The sequence below is a fragment of the Microcebus murinus genome, chromosome 16, assembly GCF_040939455.1.
Source record: "Microcebus murinus isolate Inina chromosome 16, M.murinus_Inina_mat1.0, whole genome shotgun sequence".
NCBI classification, from domain to species: Eukaryota; Metazoa; Chordata; class Mammalia; order Primates; family Cheirogaleidae; genus Microcebus; species Microcebus murinus.
In genome coordinates, this window is record NC_134119.1 from 60,565,854 (window position 1) to 60,590,429 (window position 24,576).

Here is a 24,576-nt window from a genome sequence, read left to right on the forward strand (position 1 = left end):
GTTTGAGAATATATTCTCTCATTCTGTAGATTGCCTGTTTACTTTGTTATTTCTTTTGCTGCACAGAAACTTTTTAGCTTAATTAAAACCCATTTATTTATTTTTGTTTTTGTTGTATTAATATTTGCTTTTGGGGTCTTAGTCATAAATCCTTTGCCTAGCAATATCCAGAAGAGTTTTTCCTACGTTTTCTTCTAGAATTTTATGGTGTCAGGTCTTACATTTAAGTTTTTAATCCATCTTGAGTTAATTTTTGCACATGGCAAGAGATAGGGATCCAGTTTGATTCTTTTGCATATGGCTCTTCAATTTTCCCAGCACCATTTATTGAATAGGGCATCCTTTCCCCAGTGCATATTTTTGTCTGCTTCATTGAACATCAGTTGGTTATACCTGTATGGTTTTATTTCTGTGTACAATGTATACTATTTGGATGACTGGTGCACTAAAAGCCCTGACCACCACTATACAATTGATGAGAAAAAACATTTGTACTCCCTAAATGTATTGAAATTAAAAAAATTTTTTTTTGAAAAAATTTAAAAAGTTAAACATAAAATTACCGTATCTTTTTGTTTGTTTACTGTAGATTGAATATTGAGGAAAGAATTACCATGTCATCCAAGAATTCCACTCCTAGATTTAGATCCAAAAATAATTGAAAACATATACTCAAATAACAAGTACATGTACATGCATGTTCATAGCAGCACCATTCACAATAGATAAAAGATGAAAACTGCCCAAATGTTCACCAACGGAAGCATGAGTAAACAAATTGCATGAATACATACAATAAAATATTATTCAGTTGGACACAGTGGCACATGCTTGTAGACCCAGCTACTCAGGTGTAATATCTATGCACCCATGGAGAAAGTAGGATTTTGGATTTAAAAATTGGGAATCCTTTGCTTTTATGTGGCATTTAAAGCCATAGGACTGGATGAGATTGGTAAATAGTTTGTGCTTATTGGTTTAAACTTGGAGAAAAATGTGGAGGGATGCACTGGGAAAGAGAATAGAGAGAAAGATCTAGGTTCAAAACCCAGATGTTAGTCGTTCGAAAGGTTACCCAGTCTAGGCTTTGGCCTGTCTGTAAAATGGGAAGAATAACATAGCTTTCTAAATGGCTCTTCATCGCCACCTCTGGGATTCGAGATGCCGTCCTGAAGGCGGAACCTCCAAGACAGTAAGGTGGGGTCCCGAACGCCCAGGCTGAAGCCGGAGCAGCCATATTGATTACGGGAAGGGGTGGGGCGTTGAGACGGCTGTCATTTTCAGTTAGGCAAAGAGCCGACTTTCGATCACCATCTTGAGCGACAGCGGAGGCGGAGCTCCAGTTGACATGTTCATTAAGGGCAGGGCGGCGAGGGCACCTCCCCGAGAGCGACGGCCAGCCACCCGCGGCGGCCGGAGGCAGGCGGTCGTGGCCCCGCCCCCGGCCCTGGGCTCCACCTCCCGGCCCCACTTCCGCCGGGCGGGCGTCGGCCGGCGTCGCAGCCGCGCCTCGGGCCGGCGGTTTGCCGCGTCACGGAAGATGGCGGCCGCGGCGGTGAACGGGGCTGCCGGCGTCTCGAGCTCCGGGCCCTCGGCGGCGACCTCGAGCGCTGTCCTGCAGGCCGCGGCTGGCATGTACGAGCAACTCAAGGGCGAGTGGAACCGTAAAAGCCCCAATCTCAGCAAGTGCGGGGAAGAGCTGGGCCGCCTCAAGGTAGGGGTCGGCGGGCCCAGGAGACCGTGTTGCGGGGGCGCCACGAGGGCTCGGGACCCAACCAGGTTCCGGGCCGCAGGACAGACCGCGGTGCCGGCGAGATCGAGACGGGCCGGGGCATCCGACAGGGCGAAAGATTCGGAACCGGCAAAGTGCGGGCTTGGAGGGGGTCCGGAAGCCAGAGAGGCCTGGGACGGACCAAATGCGGGGCGGGGTGCTGGCAGGACCGAGTGAGGGGTTTGCATTTGGGTGCTTGGGGGCCTACCTGGTCAGAGTGGCAGGATGAGGTTGTCAGGGTTTTTCTGGTGGCACATTCTCCAGACAAGACCAGGTGGGGAACGAGGACCGCACCGAGTGATGAAAGAGTGAGGCAGAGAGGACGGGGTGTGCGGGGGATGCGTGGTTAAGACCAGGCCAAGTTAGGGGCTGAGAGATCTGGGGCTTAGTCAGGACTGAACCGAGAAGAAATATTCTTTTTTTTTTTTTTTTCTTTTTTTTCTGGCAAAGGATAAAGACTCATCTCAAAAGAAGAAATATTCTTATAGGTAGAGAACAAGAATATGGGGCTCAGTGCTGCAGACCAGTGTATTTGGGGAGGGAGTGTAAATACAGTGCGTTCGACCAAGTTGCTGAGTCTGCCAAGGAATGGTGTACGGGCTGGACTGGGGGGGGGGGAGGTGAGGTTAGCGCCTCTCCCTCCCTGATGTAGATTTGAGGGGTAGCCCAGCTACCCCTTCCCCAGTAGAGTGTGGGGAAGAACTGAAGGTGCTGGTATCCCCTACCTCTGATTCCACTGGGTCAGGCACTGAGTGTCTCCTTGTTTGTCCCGTGGGGCTATTAATAATTGTAATGTGAGGTGATTCTAAATGGGCACTCGCTGTGTGCTCAGGCTCTGTTCTGTGCTTTATGAGGACTGACTCCTTTAATACTTGCAACAATTTTATGAGTCAGGGATGGCTAGCTCTGTTTTCCAGGTGGGAAAACCAAAGCCTAGAAGAAGGTAAGTAATCTGTATTTGAAGTTCCATCTTCTTTCCTTCCTTTCTCTCCTCCCCACCCCCATCAGCTGGTTCTGCTGGAGCTCAACTTCCTGCCAACCACAGGGACCAAGCTGACCAAACAGCAGCTCATTCTGGCCCGTGAGTGTCACTGGGGTTGGTGGGGAGTGATGGGCTGGGGGTTGTGGCAGGAATGCCAGCAGTGGTGGTTGGAGAAGGAACCCCAGTCACCTCCTGAACGCCCACCCTGTCACCCACAGGTGACATACTGGAGATTGGGGCCCAGTGGAGCATCCTGCGCAAGGACATCCCCTCCTTCGAGCGCTACATGGCGCAGCTCAAATGCTACTACTTTGATTACAAGTGAGGACGGGCCCTGCTCCTGACTGGGGGGAGGGTGGTTACATGGCAGTTCTTTTATCTCTGATGCTCCAGCCACTTGGGTTGTTTTCCTTCTCCTGGGAACTCCTGTTCTGCTTAATTCTGTCCCCAGATGCTGCAGGGTCAGGGGGTTGGCCGGAGGTCCTGAGACTGGGGTTGTATGATCCAGTCTCTGTAGGTCCCCAGTCTCCCCTTAGGCATTTCCACACTACATCCTCTCTGCCCAGTATGGCCACCATCAATTTTCACCTTCCTGGGCCCCAGCCCTGCCCCTCTGACTCATAGTCTAGTGACAGGCAGTAGGATCTTTGTGACATTAAAATTTGACACACACATTGTTGCTCTCTTGCTCAGAATCTTTCATGTTCTCCATGGCCCTCAGGCACAAGATCAAGTTCTTTCCTGCGGCCTCCAGTACTGTCCCACCCTGTCCCTCTGCCCATGCCCCCATCCCAGCCCTGTCTCTCCCCCTGGATTGCCAGTTTCCTAAAGGCAGAGCCTGGAGCTGTCTTGGTCACTGCTGTTTCCCCCACACTGCCTACCACAGGCCCGGGCCCAGAGCAAGGACTCACTAGATATGTTTCAAACATAAAATGGAATGGATTAATGGCCTGCATGGATTAATGATTAAGAATTTGACCTCAGACAAATCTGAATTTGAAACTTCTGCTAACTTCCTTATTATGTGGTCTTTGGCAAAAGACCTTATCTCTCTAAGTCTCAGTTTCCCCCTTAAAGTGTGTGTGTGTGGGTGATGATTCTTAATGTAATCATAGCTAAACTTATACAGTATTTGATTAGAACAGTAAGCACTTTTTCTCAGTTAAATCACTTAATTCACTTAACCCTTGTTCATTTAACCCATCTCTATGAGATGGATACCCATTTTACAGTTTGGGAAACTGAGGTTGAGTCATTTCACTGTAGTGAAGTCACTTACTTGGATCACTCTGACTTGTGACTTCTTTGTGTGTTTTGGGGCCTCAGTTTCCTCATCTGAAAGCCCAGGATCCAATACCCCTTTATGGATACATTACAGGACAGTTCTTACGGTCCCTGGAGCCTGGGGTGGAGGGTTGGTAGGTCCCTAAGCCCTTCTTACCTTGGTTCCCCCTCCCTGGTCCGCAGGGAGCAGCTCCCTGAGTCAGCCTACATGCACCAACTCTTGGGCCTCAACCTCCTCTTCCTGCTGTCCCAGAACCGGGTGGCTGAGTTCCACACAGAGCTGGAGCGGCTGCCTGCCAAGGACATCCAGACCAATGTCTACATCAAGCACCCTGTGTCCCTCGAGCAAGTGAGACTGAGGATGGGGAAGGGGGGGGCCTGGCTAAAGTGGGCGGTGCAGGGATAGACATTAGGAAGGGTTTTCTGAAGGAATGGCCAGGGACCACCCATGTTTCAACCCATGGACTCATTCACTTGTTCATCTGGCAAAGACCGAATCCCGGCTGTGCCAGACACTGGTAGATTTTCAGATTGTGCAGGGAATCAGACAGATAAAATCCCTGATCTTGTGGTGGGGACATTCAGGTGAAGAAGCAGGCAGTAAAGGAAGAGTAAGTAACCCAAATAGCCTATCAGCTGTTCAGTGCTGTGGAGAAAAATAGAGCAGGAAGGAGGGTGGAGAGTTGCGGCCAGGGGTGAAATTTTATCTCGGGTGGTCAGGGAAGGCTTCACAGAAAAGGTGAAATTTGACAAAGACTTGAAAAGGGTGAGGAAGCAAACCATGTAGACATCCAGGTAGGGGCCAGCCAGCCCAAGTGTCCTCTATCAGAAACATGCCTGCCGTGTGTGAGGGACAGCAAAGAGGACAGTGTTTCTGGAACAGAGTAAGCAGGGCCAGGGAAAAGCCTTAGGACCTGAGGTCAGGAAGTTGTTCCTAGAGCTGGGAGGGTTGGGCTGGTGGGGGGAGGATGGGAGAGAGGGTCGTTACAGCAGACAGCACGGTTTGGGCAGAGGGCTGAAGACATGAGGCTGGGGTGCATCCAGCTCTGTCTCCCTGTAATTGGAGAATAAATGAGATAATTACATTCCTGTCCAGGGCAGGCTTGGGGGGGGGGAGAGACAGGGTGTGTGTGTGTGTGTTTAAACCAGGGAGGGCTTCCTCAAAGAGGGTGTGTGTCTGTGTGTGTGTGTGTTTAAACCAGGGAGGGCTTCCGGGAAGAGGGTGCATGTGTTTGTGTATGTTTAAACCCAGGAGGGCCTCACCTGGAAGCAGGCCTCCAGGTGAAGGTGGTACCCAGTCTGCATGGGACGGGGTGGCTGTATGGCAGAGTAGGGATCATGGGGGCACTAGGAGTGCAGGCAGGCTGTTGCTGCCTCTTCATCCCCTTCTCTTCCCCGTCTCTGGCCTCTGCAGTACCTGATGGAGGGCAGCTACAACAAGGTGTTCCTGGCCAAGGGTAACATCCCTGCTGAGAGCTACACCTTCTTCATTGACATCCTGCTTGACACTATCAGGTGCGTGGGGGCCAGGGCCCTGTGGGCTTTGGAAAGAACTTGGACTTGAGTCAGGTTTGATTTCCACTCCAGCCACTTGTTATCTAGAATGGGCTGGGTGGGTTTGTTTCTCTCTGTCACCCCAAGTAGAGTGCAGTGGCATTGTCATAGCCCTCAAACTCCTGGGCTCAAATGATCCTTTTGCCTCAGCCTCCCAAGTACCTGGGACTATAGGTGCATGCTACTGTGCCTAGCTAATTTTTTCTTTTCTTTTTTTTTTTTATTTGAGACAGAGTCTCACTCTGTTGCCCAGGCTAGAGTGCCGTGGTGTCAGCCTAGCTCACAGCAGCCTCAAACTCCTGGGCTCAAGCGATCCTACTGGCTCAACTGCCCGAGTAGCTGAGACTAAAGGCATGCACCACCATGCCCGGCTAATTTTTTCTATATATTTTAAGTTGGCCAATTAATTTCTTTCTATTTTTTTTTTTAGTAGTAGAGACGGGGTCATGCTCTTGCTCAGGCTGGTTTTGAACTCCTGACCTTGAGCGATCTGCCCACCTCGGCCTCCCAGAGTTTTAGGATTATAGGCGTGAGACACTGCACCTGGCCTGGGCATGTTTCTTCTCTTCCTAGCACCTTGGTTCTCCTTTTCTGTGAACTGAAACTGGTCCTGAGATTGTGAATGATAAACCTCATCTCGATCTGGGCTGTTTAGATGGTCAGCCTTAAGTGTCAAACCTGAACATGGGCTTGGCACCCAAATAGTTCCTGTCAAGGACTATGATGCCTATTTTTTTTTCTTTTTTTTTCTTTTTGAGACACAGTCTCGCTCTCTTGCCTGGGCTAGAATGCCGTGGCATCAGCCGAACTTGCAGTAACCTCAAACTCCTGGGCTCAAGTGATCCTCCTGCCTCAGCCTCCCGAGTAACTGGGACTACAGGCATGCGCCACCATGCCTGGCTCATTTTCTCTCTATATATTTTTAGTTGGCCAATTCATTTCTTTCTATTTTTAGTAGAGAAGGGGTCTTGCTCTTGCTCAGGCTGGTTTTGAACTCCTGACCTTGAGCGATCCTCCTGCCTTGGCCTCCCAGAGTACTAGGATTATAGGTGTGAGCCACCACGCACAGCCTATGCCTGGCTAATTTTTTCTATATGTATTAGTTGGCCAAATAATTTGTTTCTATTTTTGGTAGAGACGGGGTCTCACTCTTGCTCAGGCTGGTTTCGAACTCCTGACCTCGAGCAATCCTCCCGCCTCGGCCTCCCAGAGTGCTAGGATTACAGGTGTGAGCCATGGCACCCTGCCGCTGCCTCTTTTAAAAGTGCTCCAGCGCATCTCTCATCCCAGATACTCATCCAGTGAGTCACTTGACCTCACCTCAGGTCACCTAAACTGTGGAACCCTCAGTTTCCCCTGCTCTAGAATGGGGCCACTAAGTCCCATTGGCCCCTTGGGTTGCTGTATGCACAAGTGACATCACATGGTCAGGTGAACATAACATACACATCCCTTGAGGAGTAAAAGGGTGTTAAAGTGGTGGCAGAGCTGGTTCACTCGGGCACAGCACCAGATTGAAATGAGTTTCCATTTCTCGGGTGGCACAGGCAAGCCTAGAGACATGGCAGGAGTGAGGAGGGGCAGGGAGTACCCAGGTATCCACCACTTGGCCTGAGAGGAACATGTCAGAAACAGATGCGCTCCTCCACATCACAAATTTTTCCCCAGAGCTGGGCCCTTCCCCCATTGCAGTGACTCGATGCCTTGCTGTGTTCTACTTCAGTGTCATTCACCATGGGTGCCTCTTAATGGGTACAAGGAACCCCCTGGGCATCTGTGAAGTGGGCTATAGCACCCTGGCGAAGGGGGTGTTACATGAAGCCATCCCCTCGGGTGATTCCCGAGCTGGATTTCAGACAGTCTGAAATCCTCATGGCTGGGAGTGGGATTCAGAGTTTGAGCCCAGGAGTCAGCAAGATCTGTGTGTGGATCCCACCCCCACCCTGTGGTCCTTGCTTGCTTTGCGACTCTAGTCGAGCTACTCCCCCTCGAATAACTTGAGCCTCTATCAGTATGTGATCCAGGGCATGTCATATATCAGGCCTAGGAGGACAGGGCCTAGAAGGTTGTCTTTGCTCAGTAATGAGAGGCTCGTCGTCTTCCCGCAGGGATGAGATTGCTGGATGCATCGAGAAGGCCTATGAGAAAATCCTTTTCACTGAGGCCACCCGGATCCTCTTCTTCAACACACCCAAAAAGATGACAGACTACGCCAAAAAGGTGGCTGGGGTGCAGGCCCAGGGACAGTGGGACAATGTAGCGCACTCTAACAGCTGTGTGGGGCAGCCTAGGGGAGCACTAGAACAAGACTTCCCAGGTTTAAATCAAGCTGGGTGACTTCAGGCAAATTGCCAAACCTCTCTGAGCTTCTGTTTTTCTACCCATAGAATGGGGCTAGAGTTTAACACATGGGATGAGCTTCGCATAGTGCCGGTACTGGGTGGAGTTCAATGCCCAGCACATATTGGCTGTCGTTCTTATCAAAGATGGCAGCTTTTTCTGCAAGACTTCACTTCACTTCACTTGGTCTGGGGCGTTTGAGCAGGAGCGGTGCCCCCTGTAGAAGCTGAGGCATGGCATGCAGTGACTCTGGTGTCCCAGGAGGCAGTAGGAGGACCAAGAAGAGGCTATGGAAAGGGGAAATTGAGTTTGAGTGATGGTGACAGCTGATACTGGTTGCTCACTTACTCCAGGCCAAACACTATTCTCCGCACTTTAGAGGTGTTCAGTGAATCCTCAGAGAAGACCCAAAGAAGTGTGTGATTAGGGTCCCTCCCTGTCTCAAACGTGCAGAAACTGAGGCACAGAGAGGTGAAGCTACTTGCCTAGAGTTGTCTGGGTAGCGTGGGGCTGGTGAGGAAAGAGAGCATGGCACGTGTGGCTAAGTGCTGGCTCCATGGGGTGGGGGGAGCCTTTGTGATCACCCACCTATCTAATCCCTCCCTTCCTGCAGCGAGGGTGGGTCCTGGGTCCCAACAACTACTACAGTTTTGCCAGCCAGCAGCAGAAGCCAGAAGACACCACCATTCCCTCTACGGAACTGGCCAAACAGGTCATCGAGTATGCCCGGCAGCTGGAGATGATCGTCTGAGCCTACTGGGCGCCGGGTGGGCAGGGCAGGGCAGGGCATGCTGTATTTAAAAGTTTCAGTGCAGGGTTTCCTTCAATAAAGCTGGATTGATATTCTCCGTTCTGGGCCCTGTCTCCCCAATTGGAGTGGCAGGGAGACAAGTTTGTAGCTCTGAAGTTTTGGGGCCCTCAGTGGTGGGAGATAACACCCTCCCCCTGGATCAGCCTCTGTCCAGTGGCCATGGCTCAGGGTCCCAAACACAAGTGCCACTGTAGGGCCTGCAGCACTGTGGACATATGGGAATTCTGGGCCAGTAAACCAGGCTTTTACAATGAAGGGGGTGAAGTATTCCATTCTTTAAAATGTTAGCAATGAATTAAATAGTTATTAAAATGATGTGAAATGGAAGCATCTGTGGGCTACCGCTTTGAGCCCTCCCTGGAATAAGAGGTGTGGGGCCTGGCATGGGCGTGTCCTGGTCCCCACCCTTCCTCAGCCAGCTTTGTAACTTAAGACCTTCTCTAGCCCCCAGCCCATGTTTCCTGTCTTGAGGTTCTTCATGTGTTTAAGGCACAGAATCCAAATCTGGCTGAGCCCTTTTTAGGATGAGATTTTCAAGAACTAGTGTCAGTTTTCCCAATTGTAAAATGGGAATGATCATATCTTTCCAAAGCAGTCTGTGCTGAACTCTAAGCTTAGCACCAGTCCAGCTCAACACAGGACTTCCGGTATTAAGGAGAATGAGGCCACCCCAGCCCTCCGCCCAGCAGTCTGGATGCTGGGTGAGCAGAACCTCAGTTGCTGCTGCTCTGGGTTCAGCCTCTTACTGTCCCCAGGATGTGGTGCTTTCATGAATCCGTGCCCCACCCAACCCCTTCAGCCCTCAGCAGGTGACTGGCAGGCTGCTAGCATCTGTATTGGTAGTTTTATTGGCACGGAGGGGAAGGTGGAGGGTGCTGTGCAGACCACTCAGTTGGAGTGAGTGGCCTGCAAGTCGTAGTGCTCCAGCCCAGCCACTAGGGAGCCGGCCAGCTTGATGGTGGCGACCCAGGGCGGCTCACTCAGGTGGTTGGTAGGTGTTCTCAGCCTAGGGGGAGGGTAGAGTCAGCAGGGCGCGGCTGCGTGGCCAGGCCCTTACCCATTCTAGGGCTTCACTTCTGAATAAAGCTTCTGAAGGCCACGTCTGAATATCCCAAAGGCAGTTTGGGGCAGGGCTGTATCCACTTAATCTTAGTGGGAAAGTGGGGGCTGAAGGTTGGGGATAGTGTCCCAGGTGAGCCCCAAGAGGTCCAGAGCAGAGTCACCCAGTGACTGAGTCTGTCCTTAGGAGCAAAGATCAGACTGGTGACCAGATCAAGTGGTTCAGTGTGGGGTTAATGGGTAGCTGGAGGACAGTGTCTCCCCTGAATGTGGGGACTCTGCTGCATAAGAGCTGGGACATTAGTGCCCTCTGGTGGCCACAGCCTTGGGTCCCAGAGTCAGAAGTTACCAAAGGTGGGAGGGGTCATGAATCTGAGGAAGGAGGTGAGGGATTCCTCTGTGTCTAGGAAACTTGGGGGCCTACATTTACCCCCCCCCCATTTGGTTCCAGGAAGATAGTTATCTCCTTCCCTCTGATCTCTGGAGAGCTTGGGACATGATCCCTCTTGATGTCCTCAGGGACAGGGTCAAGGCAGTGTATAGGATCAGGCCAGCTGGGACAAGCTTCCCTCCCTGATGGCTCCGGAGAGTAACAGAAGGGCCAAGGGTAAACTTGGTGTGGATACCATAGGGCTGGGTCAAGGTGCCCCCTCTCCTGTTTGGGGCCAGTTTGGGATCAAGGCTTCTCTTGGTCCTGAAAGATGGGAGCTCAGCTAGGTTTGAGATGTGGCCAAGAGGAAGGGGAACAGGACCCCAAAGGGCTGCATAGGACTCTATCCAGGAGAGTCTGGGATTCAGGGTTTCGAGAGGTATTCTCGCCCTTCCCTACTCCCCGACCTTCCCTCACCAGGCAGAAACGTTGCGTGGCAGGCGGCGATGGCCTGGCTGGTGGCGGCAGTAACACTTGCAGGGACAAGACTTAAGCACCTGGAAGGGCGGCCAGTGGCGCGCAGCGCCGGTGTTAGCTGCCCCAGCCAGAGGGGCCCCGTTGACACCATTCCCTCTACCGCCGCTGTCAGTCATGGTAGCTGTAGTTCGTTCTCGGGGACCATCTCCTGGCACGCCATCTTCGCGGGTCGCGCCCCGAGCCGCGCGAGAACCCTTGTTTCTACGTGTACGGGCCTTGATGGGCGCGGGCAGGGGCGCAGGCAGCGACGGCTCGGCAGTGGTGGGTGTTGGAGCCGGGGCTGGGGCCTGGTCGGCGGCCAAGGCGGCGGGCAGAGCAGGGGCTGGGGCGGGAGCCAGGGCTGGCTCCACGAGGCTGAGGCCTGGGGTGGGCGGGAGCGCCACGGGCAGCGGCGCTGGCGGGAGCGCGGGCGGCTGCGGTGTGGGCGGCGGCGCGGGCGGTGGTGTGGGTGGTGGCGCGGGCGGCGGCGGCGGGGGTAAATCCTGCAGGCCTGGAGGCCCGGGGCGCACGGGCTCGCCATTGGTGGGCGCCGGGAAGATGAACATAGGCGGTGCCAGCAAGGCAGGTGCGGGCCTCCGGGGCCCGGGAGCTGAGTGCATCTGCCCTGGTGGTGACGGAGGGGAGCCCCAGGGCCCCGAGAGCGCTGCTGCGCGCCGTCGGGGCGCCCCAACGCCTCCAGCAGCCCCGTTGAAGCGAAAGTGGCGTTCGGGGCCATCAGCAGGGCTCACCCAGTCGAATTTAGGCTTCGAACCTGGGAAGGTGGTGTAGGGTGGCGGCGGTAGGACTCGTGCGTGGGACGCGGACGCCGAAGGGGTGCTAGAACACCCTTCGCCGTCTCCATCACCGCCCTCGGTTTCCTGTGCCCCCCGAGGGACCTCTCCCAAGGGTCGAGCGGCTCCAGGAGCCAGAGGACCTTGCTTCAGGACTTCAGCATAAGAGATGGCACCGGAGGCGGCGAAGAGGCCTCCGCCTCCGCCTCCGCCGCCCCCGAGCGAGGCTTTGGCTGCTAAGGAACCTGAGGCTGCCGCAGGGGGAAAGGGAGGCCCCGACTTGAAGGTGACTTTACATAGCAGGCTCAGGCCGGGCTCGGAAGCCGCAGGCCGGGCCATTTCGCCTTCGCCTGCTTGGGGAGACGCCCCTCCTCGAGCCCCGCCAGCGGCCTGGGCCTCGCTGCGGTGCCCAGCGTGGCTTTCTGTGGGGGTTGCGGCGGGTGTGGCCAAAGCAGGAGTGATTCTGCGGTTCAAGAGCTGCCAGTCGGTAGGTGGCGGTGGTGGCGGCTTCCGCGGCTCCAAAGGCGGCTGAGGTGGGGGTGGGACCCTCGGGACCGGGTCCTTTTCGGTTAGTTGCCGGGGCGGTGGCGGCAGCGGGCGGAGGCTTGGAGGGTCACCCTGGCCGCGATGGCTCGCCTCTAGCAGGCCGCGGATCCGGGGCACCGGAGTGCCGGTGGGTTTTCGCCACTTAGACGGCGCGGGCAACAGGGTCCCCATGGGGGGCGGGGGTGGTGTGGAGACCGCAGCCGCAGCCGCCTCCTCTGGAGGAGGCGTCACTGGCGAGGGCAGTTCTAAGGTCAGGGGCAGGGGCGAGGGTGAGGTCTGGGGCTCCGGAGGTACCAGGAGTCCCGGTGGCGCGGGGCTGCTAGGGAACCAGACACCCAGCCCTCGAGCCAGGCGCATGGCCGGGGAGGAAAGGGTCACCTCGGGCTCCACCAGGGACGTCCGGCGGGAGTCGGAGGCGCGGTCCGAGGCCTGCTCTTTTCGGGAGCCCCCGCCCGCGGACGGCTCCGACTGCACGTTCCCCATTTCCGACAGAGGTCGGGGACTGTGGTCAGAAAACTTTCAGCCAGTCAGTCTGCCAGGGCTGTGGGGACCCCACGAGGCTGGCTGTACTTGGTCTTACCGGTCCGGACGGGCCCCGCCCCTGTTCGCCAAGATCCACTCAGGCCCTAGTCCCTAGCTCTCAACGTTCGCGCTTTCTTCCCCATGGCCCCACACAGGACACTTAGGTCCCAACCCCTTAATGTACTAAGGTTCTATGCCTGTACCCTTGGCTGGTTCCTCAGATCACTTTGGCCACGTCCCAAGTTGCCAGGCTCCAAAACTAGTCTTGCCTGCCTTCTTGTCAGTCTCTCCGGCCACATCACTAGTGATGGTTATGCCCAGTAGCCTACAAGTCCTAAAAGGAGTTCAAGTTTCTCTCCCAGCACACTAGCCCGGCTCCAGAGCCCCAGGCCACGCCCCGCTTTCTGGTCCCGCCCCCGATTGTCGGACCTCATTCCCACACTCACCTCACGTCCGATATGGCCCCGCCTCTGCCTTACAAATACCAGGTATTCTGGTCACGCCAGTCCCTCAATCCTCGCCTCTAACCCTCTGATGCTCCCTTCTCACTCTGCGGATCTTTGGGCCCCGCCCTTATCCCAGGCAGCGTCAGATTCTCAGGCCTCCCTCCTAAATTTCTTTTCCCGCTCCCGGTGTATTGGCAGGTCTCGGCACTCAGGCTCCACCCCTTTCCCTAAGCCCCGCCCCGGCTCCGCCTCCGCCCCAGGGCCCCACTCACCGACTCCTGCAGCCGACCAGAGTTCAGACCGCGGCCCCCTGGGCCCAGGGCAGGGTGGGGAACGGCCGTAGCAGAAATTAACCGAAAAGAACGGGGGTGAAGGCAAGTGGGCGAGACAGCGAGGGTGGACCCCGAGATCTAGGCCCCGCCCTCGGGCTCGAGGCCCCGCCCTTCTGAGAGCCAGCTTGAGCCCGGTCCCTTACGAACCTGGATCTCCCTTTGAAATACTCTGATGATGTCTTCTTCCCCGCCCCGAGGCCTTCTAGTCCTAAACTCCTCCCCTTTAGAGCGTTCTCCGTAGCTCCTCCCCTTCCGAATGCTCCGCCCCTCTCCGTTATTCCCTCCCAAGGCCCCGCCCATTACGAACACTGCTACGTAGCTCCTCCCTCTTGGACCTCTCATCTGCCCCGCCCCTCAGGCAGTTTACCTCTAAGCTCCGCCTTTTTAGGACCCTGCAACTGCTTCCCAAGACCCTGTCCTTCCTTCCCCCCGCCCGGGAGGCCCACCGCCCTGGACCCGCCCCTTCCGTGACGCACGCGCCGGTCCGAGCCCTCGGCGTCCAAACCTGCTCCTCGCCGAGGCCCTGCGCCCCCGCCCCCTTCGGAGCGCTCCCTCCTGGCCCCACCCCTTTTAGAGCCCTGCCGGCCCCCGGCCCCTCCCACTAGAACCCGAAGCGTCGACCACCGCCTCTTTGGAATCCTGGGACCAGTCCCTGTGCCTGTCCCCTCTTCACAGCATCGGGGATCAATGGCGCAGACGGGTGACAAAGTGGGGGATCCCCTCTGGATCTTAAGAAAATGGGGGTTGGGGGGCTGTACGCTGGAGCGAGTGCCGGGCTCTAGGACCCAGCGGGCGAGCACGCCCGCCGCGCTCTTACCCCTCCCCCCAGCCGCCCCCTCCCCCCCCACCCGCCCTCCAGGTTCCCCCTCCCTCCCCCCTCGCCCCGGCTCCCGGTGCCCGTCTCCAGCGCCGCCGGAGCCAGAGAGGGAGCCGGAGCGAGCCGGAGGAGGAGGAGGCCGCGTCGCCGCCGCTCGGAGCCCGGCCGGAGCCTCCCAGGCAGGTGCCGAGGGGGCGAGGGGGCGGGAGCGGACGGACCGGCTGCACCGCTGAGGGGGCGGTCAGGACCGCGCTGCGCCTCCTGCCCACCCGGGCGCCCCCCGGACCCCGGCTCGGAGGACAAGGGAGTGGAGACCCCCAAACTGCGCGGCAGCCATTTGGGGTACCAGGCTCCATTTGGGGGGCCTGGAATTCCTGTGAGGACTCCCCATTCACAAATTTCCGTCCTGGACCCCCACCATTGAGGAACTCAGAGGACCACTCCCCCCGGGGAACATAGACGTGTGGGGAGCGTAGGACACCCTGAAATCCCGGTGCCCCATTCCAGCTAGGCCCTGGGGGGACCCCTGCCCTCTTTCCCTACTTCACCTGTTGTCGGGGGAGGCGGGCGGACAAAGGAAGCAGCGTCACGTGACTGCTCATTCACAAAATCCCATCCCATTGAGTAAAGGGGGCTGGGGGCGCTGCAGCCGCCCCTTCCCCTCCCGAAGGGCCGGGAAACCCGGCAGCCCGCAGGTGGGGGAGGGGGCTAGAGCGCGCCTGGGTCCCTAAGGTTGGGACGCCAGGGTTCCGTGCTGGGTGGCAGTGAGGGGCTACACGCTGATCCCGATTACTGGGTGGAGGGCTGCATCCCCCGAGCTGGGGGGCGGGGTAAATGGTTCTGAAGGATGCTGGGGCGGGGGTGGGGGAGGGATCAATCTCTTCCCCCCCCCCATCTCTCCCCCTTGGCTTCCTTTGGCTGGGGCCTGAGGGAGCAGCCTTGATTTTTGTGAATGAAATGCTCTCTGGATATGTCTTCGGTCGCCGGTTTCTGACTTCCTCTGCCTCCATCTCCCTCTCGGCCTCTCTTTCTGGCCATTTCTGGTTCTCTCCCCGTTCCCTGCCTATCTCCCGTTGCCGGGTGACTCAGTGAGCTTTGCATCCGGTCTCATTCATAAATCCGGGAAGGGGTGGGGGGAAAGAGCCTGGGTTTCTCCCCCAGCCTGTGGCCTGGACGACAGGGTGCGGAGGCAGTGCTGGGGGGACTGGAGCTCAGTTGATGGGCCCAGAGAAAATGCATATGCGCAGGCACCCAGCTGTGAGGGGGAACGCTGGGTGGGGCCGTGGGTATGTGCTGAGCGAGAAGGAGACAGGGTTGATAGGGGATGCACAGGAGGGGGAGGGGAAGTGGAAAACCACGGCTATGGGGGTGGGGATGGAAAGATGGGGGAAAGGTGGGTATGGAGAGAAAAGGTAGACATAGAAAAGAAGGTAGACACGGGAGAAAAGAGATGGCATGAGGAAGGGAGTAGCCGTGGGGGAGAAGGTGGACGTGGGGGAGAAGGTGTGTATTGGTAGCTTAGGATGCAGTGGATCTAGACGTGAGAGATGAAGATGGAGGGGAGATGAGGGTTGGGGAGACGTTCAGTGGGAGAGCAGGACTTGAGTTCACTGACTGTCATCCCTGTCGCCCCCCTCAGGTACATGGTGCGGGTCCGAGCTGTGGTGATGGCCCGAGATGACTCCAGTGGGGGCTGGCTGCCTGTGGGGGGCGGGGGCCTCAGCCAGGTGAGCGTATGTCGGGTCCGAGGGGCCAGGCCCGAGGGGGGGACCCGCCAGGGGCACTACGTCATCCACGGGGAGCGCCTCCGGGACCAGAAAGTGAGCCACCCTGGGGTGTGGGGGTAGGGCGGGGCCCTGGGGAGGCAGGGGAAGGGGGCTGGGCGCGCAGAGGAGAGGTCAGCCTCGGAATCAAACTGGGGTGTGGGATGGAGTTTGGAAGTGAATGTCTGTCCCATGGATAAGAGTTGGGAATTTCAGGAATATTTGGGATGTTAAGCAGGGCCTGTCCACTGCTGTCTCCTGCTGGACTGTCACAGCAGCCTCCTTCCTGGGCCCCCTGCCCCGCTCCTGCTGCTCCCCTCCAACCCCAGTCTGTTCCACATGGGCACTGCTAACACCCGGCTCAGACCGTGCCCCTCCTCTGCTCAGAACCCTCCCGCGGCTCCATCTTGCTCAGAGATCCTCACCGCGAGGCCCTCCACCAGCTGGCCCCTGTCTGCCCTAAGTATATGGAAGCATTTGGTGGGGGTCCGTTTGGAAGTGTCAGTACAGTTGACAATCCTATATGTGGGTTCCTCAGGAATAATGGGACTGTCTGGTGCAATTTGGAAGGATAAATGTTGAAGTTTCAATCGGGGATGTAGTAGAAAGATTTGGATTGTTTGAAAAGGCTTGGGGGAAGGATTGCAATTCAGAGCAGGAGTTTGAGGAAGGAAGTGAGGGGGATTTGAAATGGTGAGAAGGAATCTAGTGCTAGGCAAGGATATAAGAGAACATCCAGGGGGTGGACTAGCAACTGAGGGGGAGGCTATGGAAGTTTAATAAGAATATTTTGGGGTATGGCTTCGAAAGATTATTGGGGCATCAGAAGGGGATTAATAATAATATTTTGAGCTGTCCAATAAAGTCTGGGGAGTACTATTGAGTCAGAAGTGGGGATGTTGGGTTATTGGAAAAGGGTTAACAGATTTTTGAGGAATTTGATAAGGTTTGACTTTCCTACTTGGGTATCAGAGGAGGGTATTAGAAAAAGGTAGGGATCAAGGAATCAATTGGGAAAAATGCTGGAGTATCGGAGGTGTGCTTAATAAAATCGGGAGTTGTACTGGAGTGTCAATCAGGGTTCAGGGGTACACCTAGGATTGAGAAATGAGGCTTGTGGGATGCTACAGTGGGAAGAAGGGTTGGGAGTGAAGGAAAATCACAGGCATGGCTGAGTAGGCGGATCTGACTCTGCCACCTCCTACGCTTTAGACGACCTTGGAGTGTACCCTGAGGCCAGGCTTGGTGTACAACAAGGTGAACCCCATCTTCCACCACTGGAGCCTGGGTGAATGCAAGTTTGGGCTGACGTTTCAGAGTCCTGCAGAGGCCGATGAGTTCCAGAAGAGCCTGCTGGCAGCGCTGGCCGCGCTTGGTCGAGGTGAGTGGCACAGGTGGTGGCACTGGGGGCTGTGGGGTGGGGGGAGCAGAAGCTGGGCCCAGGGAACTGACTCTCTGCCTCTCTCCCTGCCCCAGGCTCACTCACCCCCTCCTCTTCCTCCTCCTCCTCCTCCCCTTCCCAGGACACTGCAGAGACCCCCTGCCCTCTGACGGTGAGTTTCCAGAACGCTTCTCTGCTGGGAGGGCAGGGGTTTTGTTCCTATTCCGCAAACATTCTTGAGCACCTACCCTGTAGCAGGTACCATGCCATGTGCTGGGGACACAAAATTGGGCCCAAACTGTTAGTGTCCGTCCTGCCATGGTTCACACATTGATTCCAGGGTACTTATTTAGCACCTTCTGTGTAGCAGGCACTGTTTTAGGCATTCAGGATACATCAGTGAACAAAAAGTCCCTTTCCTTGTGGAGCTTCTATTCTAATGTGCAAAGGAAACAATTTTTTAAAAAAAATTATGAATAAATATTAAAAGTAAATGCCTGAACATATTAATGACAACTCGATGCTTCCAGTTACTCAGGCTACAAACATTGGGGTCATCCTTGATTCCCTTTATTTTTAATGCTTCTCATCTAATCTGTCAGCCAATATTGGTTCTACTTTCAAAACGATCAGAATGTGCTTCTAACCTGGTCCCATCCAATCTCATCTCCCACTGGGCCATCTCAACAGCTTCTCATTGTCAACTCCCTCCCTCCTGGCCCCTAGTGTCTTCCCCACAAGAAGCCAGAGGGACCCTATAGATGGCCGAATCAGATCATGCCCCTCCCCCTCCCCCACTTAGCACTCACTCAGGGTAAAGGACAAAGTCCTCATGGTGGCACATAAGATCCCACGCCACCATCTGGCCCGGTGTTATTCTCCTTCTCACTCACTGTGCTCCAGCCACATTGGCCTCTTCTCTCCTACTCCAACAGGGCGGGCACATCCTGCCTCAGGGCCTTTGCACTGGCTGCTGTCTGGAACACCCTTCCCCAGATTTCCACAAGTCTCATTCCCTTATTTCTTTCAGGGCTTCACAGAACTATCACCTTCTTGTGGAGGCTCTTTCTGAGTAATCTGTTTAAAATTGCAATCTCCCAATGCCCCTTGTCTGGTTCTAGTTTTTCCCCAGCTTCTAATATATTTTCCTCGTTTCCTTTCTGAAAAGACAGTTTTCTTTTTCTTTTATTTTTTTAATTAATTAATTAATTATTTTTGAGACAGAGTCTCACTTTGTTGCCCAGGCTAGAGTGAGTGCCATGGCATCAGCCTAGCTCACAGCAACCTCAAACTCCTGGGCTCAAGTGATCCTCCTGCCTCAGCCTCCCGAGTAGCTGGGACTACAGGCATGTGCCACCATGCCTGGCTAATTGTTTCTATATATATTAGTTGGCCAATTAGTTTCTTTCTATTTATAGTAGAGACGGGGTCTCCCTCTTGCTCAGGCTGGTTTCAAACTCCTGACCTCGAGCAATCCACCCTCCTTGGCCTCCCAGAGTGCTAGGATTACAGGCGTGAGGCACCACGCCCAGCCCAGTTTTCTTATCAGTTTTTGGTCCATCTCCTGTGCTAAAATGTCAGCTCCAGGAGGGCAAGGTTTTTTTTTTTTTTTTTTGGTTTCTTGCTGCAAATCCAGTGTCTGAAACAGTGCCTGGCATACAGTAAACATGTGTTGAATAACTTGAATGAATGAATGCACAGAATGTGGGGTGCAGTTGGTCATTTGCTGGCAACAGTGGCAGTTACTGAGAACACCTGGAGGAACAAAACTGATTCTCTGGGCAGAAAGAGGAGGAATTCCAGGGTAATGGAAGATGGAGGCAGACCACACAGTCCGGCAGACAGTTCTGGTCTGTAGAGCCCGTACTCAGGAAAGATGCTATGCTCTGCACGCTCCATCTTGAACCCGCACAGTGTCCTTTGGGAGTCTGGCACGTGGTGGCTACTCAATGAATGTATATTGATGATGGTGAACAGGCGAGGTAGGAATTATGCCCAAGTGACAGAAGGGAAACTGAGGGTCTGAGAAGCCATGTTGCAGCTAGTTTCAGGACAGAGCCCAGTTTGGATGGGACGGCCCGCGCTCAGGGTGGTGGAACTGCCCCAGTGAAGGTGTGGTGGCCGGAATGCGACAGGAGGCAGCTGGCTGGCCAAGGGAGAGGGTCCCGGGAAGGGAGATGATTTGATGTTCTGTAGGGTGGTGAGCTGAGCACAGAAGAAGAGGGGGCTCGTCACAGCAGTAAGCATTCCCAGCTCTACCTGTACTTCCGGCACGTGGGTGCCTGTGCAGTGGGTCCTGACCACGAGCTATGAATAGGTGCTACTATGGTCCCCATTTTACAGAGGAGGAAACGGACTCAAAGCCGTGAGCTCACTTGCCTGAGGTCACACACCCGGTCAGTGGCAGAGCTGGGTTTGAACCCAGGCCTGCCTGGCCGCAGAGCCCTCGCTCTCAATGGGAGGGGGTCTTGTGAGGGCATCGGCTGTGTGTGTGGGGGGTGTCCCCGCGCTGAGGCCGCCAATCTCCCCCAGTCCCACGTGGACAGCGACTCCTCCTCCAGTCACAGCCGCCAGGAGACGCCTCCCACCACCGCGGCCCCCATCGTCACGATGGAGTCTGCTTCTGGCTTCGGGCCGGCCACGTCCCCCCAGCGTCGCCGCTCCTCGGCTCAGGTGCGACCTCTGCCCCCCAGCGGAAGTCCGGGCTCTGGGTGGAACGAGGCTGGGCGCTGGGGTCCTGCAGGGGGCGGGAGCCGAGGCCCATGGGGGGCTGAGAAATACAGATCCCAGGGGATGGATGGCCTGTCTACTGCGCTGGGAAGGGAGGACCGTGGGACAGATGTGGGGAACTAGGGAGAGTCTCGGAGGCCTGGGGTCCTCCGAGGTTTGGGGGGCTTCCTGTGTCTCCTGCGCTCTTGGAGATTTTGAAGCGTTCTGAGTTCCAGAGGAGTTTAGGGGATGGATCCGGCAATTCTCCGAGTATATTAGAGGATGCTGGTCCTCATGGAAGTTGTCCTTCAGACTGCTTAATTCACGAGGGTGGAGGTTTAGGGTGGGAAGGCTCAGTGCCTAAGGGATAAAAAGAACCCAGGGACTGCACTCCTGCGTCCTCAGGGAGGGGGTGACTGGGGTCCAGGACTCCTGGATCTTGAGTGAGGACTGGGAGCCTTAAGCCACTGGGTCCTTAAGGTGTGGGCTAGAGGACAGATCCTTGGGTCTTCTGAGACTGGCGTGGATTCTGGTAGGTGGCGGGGGAGTCACAGACCCCCGCTAACCTGATCTCCTTGTCCCTTCGTCCCCCAGAGCTACCCTCCGCTTCTACCATTCACGGGGATTCCAGAGCCCTCCGAGCCCCTGGCCGCGGCAGGGGGCCCGGGCTGGAGCGGCCGCGGCTACGAGGATTACCGGCGCTCGGGGCCGCCGGCTCCCCTCGCCCTGTCCACCTGCGTCGTGCGCTTCGCCAAGACCGGCGCGTTGAGGGGCGCAGCCCTGGGGCCCCCAGCGGCACTACCTGCCCCTCTGACCGATGCTGCGCCTCCAGCGCCCCCGACTCGTCCGCCCCCGGGCCCGGGCCCAGCCCCTGCGCCGGCCAAGGCCTCCCCGGAGGCGGAGGAGGCGGCGCGCTGCGTGCACTGCCGCGCGCTGTTCCGCCGCCGCGCAGACGGGCGTGGTGGCCGCTGCGCCGAGGCCCCGGACCCGGGTCGCATACTGGTGCGGCGTCTCAGCTGCCTGTGGTGCGCCGAGAGCTTGCTCTACCACTGCCTGTCGGACGCCGAGGGCGACTTCTCGGACCCGTGCGCCTGCGAGCCTGGCCACCCGCGCCCCGCCGCGCGCTGGGCCGCGCTGGCCGCGCTCTCCCTGGCCGTGCCCTGCCTCTGCTGCTACGCGCCCCTGCGCGCGTGCCACTGGGTCGCGGCCAGATGTGGCTGCGCCGGCTGCGGGGGGCGCCACGAGGAGGCTGCGCGGTGAGGACGGCTTGGCGGGTCCTGTAGCCGGACCGAGGACCCAAAATGGAGGGTCCAGGACCCCGGACTCCATTCGGACCTAAAACCCAAACCTAGGCACATCCGGAACTTGGAGCTTGCGTTTGGATTGAGAGATCCCAGACCTGGAAGCTGGGCCCCAAACCTAGGACTGAGAGACGCCAGACCCTCAGTCTGTCCGAGAGGTCCCCGGCGTCCTGAGTTCTGGGCTTCCCCGTCCCGCCTCGCCCCCACTCCACCTTAGGAGGCTCCAGGCATCCCCAGACTGCACCTCAGAAGGGCCAGGAGCACACAGATCCCTGAGAGACAGGGCCCTGAACCCTAACTTCATGGTCAAGTTACCAACTCAGATCCTGGTGACGCCTGCCACCACGATCCTCAGATTACAACCCCAGAATTAGGAGTTGCCCATACCTAACCCTGCCTGTATCCCATTACTCCCAGAACTTGAGACCACAGGACCCAGAATTACCCCCAGTTGGTCCCTGAATGTTCCCCTAAGACCTGGTACACCCACATCCGAGATGTTTTTTTGTAGCTCCAGGAGTCCTGAGACACCAAACCCTCCTGGGTTGGAGATTTCATTATGTTCTGGAGTCACCAGATACTGGCCCCAAGTCTACTCACTACTGAGTGCCCACAGACCCCCAAAACCTGGCTTCAGATTCAGAAACACTGAGATCTAAAATGTCCAGGTAACCCCCAGATATCCTAGGACCCCAGACTCTTGAGTTGCACTGAGTCCTTGCATCTGCTCAAGTGTGAGAGTTCTCTGCCCAAAATGACTTGGGGGACTCACCCCAGAGCCCCCCAGATCCAGACATCAGACACCAAAATGCTCTGGGAGCCAGGGACCAAAGACCTCTGTAGACAGCCCCCCTCCCAAGCCAGTGTTCTCAGGAGCCTAGATTTCATACATAGGACTGTGAGGTGCCTGGTATCCTCAGATGTTCAACTGAAGGCCACCAACACCTCAGGGCCCAAGATACTAGTCTCACATCCTCTAACGGCCTTCTTCCAGTCCCCTTTGGTCCTGGAATTTGACACCCCAAATGTCCTGGAATCTTTGGCTTCCTTCTACCCACAGATCCCCAATTCCTTAAAAGTTGGGGGTCCAGCTCCCAGAGGATGGGATGGCCATGGCGACCCAGATCACTGACCCCTTGGCCCTCAGCCCTTGAGTGACCCCAAGGTGCTTTAGGAGTACTGAATCCAAGACCCCAAGGTGCCATTGACCCCCCTCCCCCAGATGCAGGATTCAAGCCCTACAATGTTGGGATTGTTCCTGATCCAAGACCTTGGTCCCTCCATACCAGAGACATTCAGATTCGAGGTGCCCCAGGACCCTAGCACTCTCAGACCCCAGATTTCTTTGACTCAAACCTCTCTAGCCTGATGAAGCCCCCCAGATGCCTCTACCCATGATTCCCCAGGCCCCTGTGTGCATCCTCTGAGACCTGCCACCCCTTGAATCCTGTGTCCGTAGGCCCCTGACACCCCAAGGTCCCAGACTCTTGAATTCTGGTCCCCAGAACCTCAGCCCAAGCCTCTCAGCCATCCTCAGAACTACCCCTTTATCCACTATTTTGAATGCGTATTCCTAGATTTTAGAACACCCGGGAGTTCCCCTACTCCCACCTCTAGGACCCGCCATTGCCACAGATAATCGTGCAGGCCGATCACTAAGCAAAGGCGACAGCCAGGGTTTGAGGGTGGCTGGAACTCACTGCAGGCTGCTGGCCCAGCTGGGCCCTCAGCAGGCGGTTGCACAACTGCTCCTCTTGGCCTAGCTATGGCTCTGCTCAGACCCCACTGTCCCCCAGTCCCCAGCCTTGCAGACCCTCCTCCATGCCCAACCTTGAGCCCTAGCCCTGGTCCAAGTCCCTCCTTTTCTGTTCTGCCTCCCCATTGCCCCCTTCTCTTCCATCTCCCAGTGGGATTTGCTGCAGAAAGTTTGAGCGCCTGTTTCCTAGCCCTCTTCTGGGCAGGGGGATGCCACACTCTCCCCTAAGTGCGATGGGACTTCTTAGGTCTATTCCCCTAAGTGGAATGAGAATGTTCCTAAGATCTAGTGTCCGGTATTGGGGAAGGCGATCAAAGTCTTGGAGCAAGACAGTCTCCACGTTTGGGCTTGGGACCTGCATCTGGCCCCCGAGCATTTGGAAATGCGCACTTCCCTTTCTCCATTACCCAGACTTGGATGGCCTGGTAGGGGTTCAAGGGATAGGTTTTTCTGTCACTTCTTTTAAATTATTAACTATTTATTACATCCGGAACCTGTGAGATTCAGCTCTCCCAACCAGACCCTGGGATGGGCGAGAGAAAAGGGGGTGGGGTGTCCCTCCCATCCCCACTCTGCCCAGCTCTCATCACTGTCAGACCCACCAGAGCTGAGGGTGGAGGGACTGGGGGCTGGGGCAGCCTGGGTCCCCCTCCCCCTCTCTGTGCCTCGGTCTCCCCCCTTCCTTGGTGGGCGGGGGGGAAGCTCCATTCTTAACCTACCTCGTTTTGGGGAGGGGTGGGACGGGGGGGCCAGAGTGCTGTACGGTGCTGTGGGACGCGGATGAAGCAGTGGGGGCTGGGGAAAGAGTCCCCGGCGCCCCCTCCCAGCAGCGCCTCTCCCAGGTCTCCCAGTCCTGCTCCCTGCTGGTACCCACCTCTGATCCATGATTACCCTTCATTGCCCCCAAATCGGGTGCATGGAGGGTTGACCCTGGGACCCAGGAAGACCTCAGACCCTGGAGTACCCAGGCCCAATTTCCCAGCTGTTTGCCCCTCAGATGGGATGCTTGGCCCCCAGACTTGGGGGAGGCACCCCAACATTTATCTTCCTGATCTTGATTCCAAGCCAGTCTGTGACCTCACTATTGTCAATGTCAATGCAGGCTGAAATGGTGGGGGAGGATGGGGGCCAAAGACCCAGCCTTGTCATCGGGGGAGGGGGCCGCGAGATCTGCTCCAAGAAATGTCTGTGACAAAGTCTCAGCCTGTGTTATTTATTTGTAGTGGCGTGCCCCATCCACTCACCTCTCTGAACTGCCAGTCTTCTGCCTAAATTCTTGTTTCCCCTCCACATCCTTTAGTCCCAAACAGAGCCTCCAACTGAGTTTTATAGTCCCTCAACAAGCACATTTATTGAACATCTATCATGTGCCAAGCCGTGTTGCAGGCACTGGGAATAAAGCAGTGAGCAGAACACACAAAAGTCCCTTCCCACAAAGAGCGTATCAATTTTATGGTGGGGGACACACTAAGTTAATGACTTAATATGCTAGAAGTGGGCCAGGTGTGGTGACTCACACCTGTAA

The 24,576-nt window shown here is 56.1% G+C and overlaps 3 protein-coding genes across 3 annotated transcripts; 2 read left to right on the plus strand and 1 right to left on the minus strand.

The window, feature by feature from the left end:
- Nucleotides 1–1,319: 1,319 nt before the first annotated feature.
- PSMD8 (proteasome 26S subunit, non-ATPase 8) lies at nucleotides 1,320–8,779 on the plus strand. The gene is made up of 7 exons (XM_012774744.2): nucleotides 1,320–1,714; nucleotides 2,780–2,852; nucleotides 2,972–3,074; nucleotides 4,221–4,386; nucleotides 5,452–5,552; nucleotides 7,700–7,811; nucleotides 8,545–8,779. Exons 1-7 carry the CDS (start codon nucleotides 1,349–1,351, stop codon nucleotides 8,680–8,682), a joined length of 1,059 nt encoding a protein of 352 aa, XP_012630198.2. The 5' UTR covers nucleotides 1,320–1,348; the 3' UTR covers nucleotides 8,683–8,779.
- Nucleotides 8,780–9,572: 793 nt separating this feature from the next.
- GGN (gametogenetin) lies at nucleotides 9,573–13,463 on the minus strand. Its single transcript, XM_012774730.3, has 3 exons — nucleotides 13,265–13,463; nucleotides 10,649–12,526; nucleotides 9,573–9,748 (listed from the first exon to the last, which is right to left on the minus strand). The coding sequence occupies exons 2-3, from the start codon at nucleotides 12,505–12,507 to the stop codon at nucleotides 9,631–9,633; spliced, it is 1,977 nt and encodes a 658-aa protein (XP_012630184.2). The 5' UTR covers nucleotides 12,508–12,526; nucleotides 13,265–13,463; the 3' UTR covers nucleotides 9,573–9,630.
- Nucleotides 13,464–15,576: 2,113 nt separating this feature from the next.
- Nucleotides 15,577–24,487, plus strand: SPRED3 (sprouty related EVH1 domain containing 3). Its single transcript, XM_012774741.3, has 5 exons — nucleotides 15,577–15,961; nucleotides 17,117–17,285; nucleotides 17,381–17,457; nucleotides 19,818–19,958; nucleotides 20,589–24,487. The coding sequence occupies exons 1-5, from the start codon at nucleotides 15,785–15,787 to the stop codon at nucleotides 21,252–21,254; spliced, it is 1,230 nt and encodes a 409-aa protein (XP_012630195.1). The 5' UTR covers nucleotides 15,577–15,784; the 3' UTR covers nucleotides 21,255–24,487.
- Nucleotides 24,488–24,576: the final 89 nt, after the last annotated feature.

Coding starts and splice junctions, on each gene's coding strand:
- PSMD8 (XM_012774744.2), top strand. CDS start 1,349: ATGTTCATTAAGGGCAGGGCGGCGAGGGCACCTCCCCGAGAGCGACGG. Junction 2,853..2,971: donor ACAGCAGCTCATTCTGGCCC/GTGAGTGTCACT, acceptor TGTCACCCACAG/GTGACATACTGGAGATTGGG. Junction 3,075..4,220: donor TGCTACTACTTTGATTACAA/GTGAGGACGGGC, acceptor CCTGGTCCGCAG/GGAGCAGCTCCCTGAGTCAG.
- SPRED3 (XM_012774741.3), top strand. CDS start 15,785: ATGGTGCGGGTCCGAGCTGTGGTGATGGCCCGAGATGACTCCAGTGGG. Junction 17,286..17,380: donor GCTGGCCGCGCTTGGTCGAG/GTGAGTGGCACA, acceptor TCCCTGCCCCAG/GCTCACTCACCCCCTCCTCT. Junction 19,959..20,588: donor GTCGCCGCTCCTCGGCTCAG/GTGCGACCTCTG, acceptor TTCGTCCCCCAG/AGCTACCCTCCGCTTCTACC.
- GGN (XM_012774730.3), bottom strand. CDS start 12,507: ATGGGGAACGTGCAGTCGGAGCCGTCCGCGGGCGGGGGCTCCCGAAAA. Junction 9,749..10,648: donor CCACGCAACGTTTCTGCCTG/GTGAGGGAAGGT, acceptor CCCTCCCCCTAG/GCTGAGAACACCTACCAACC.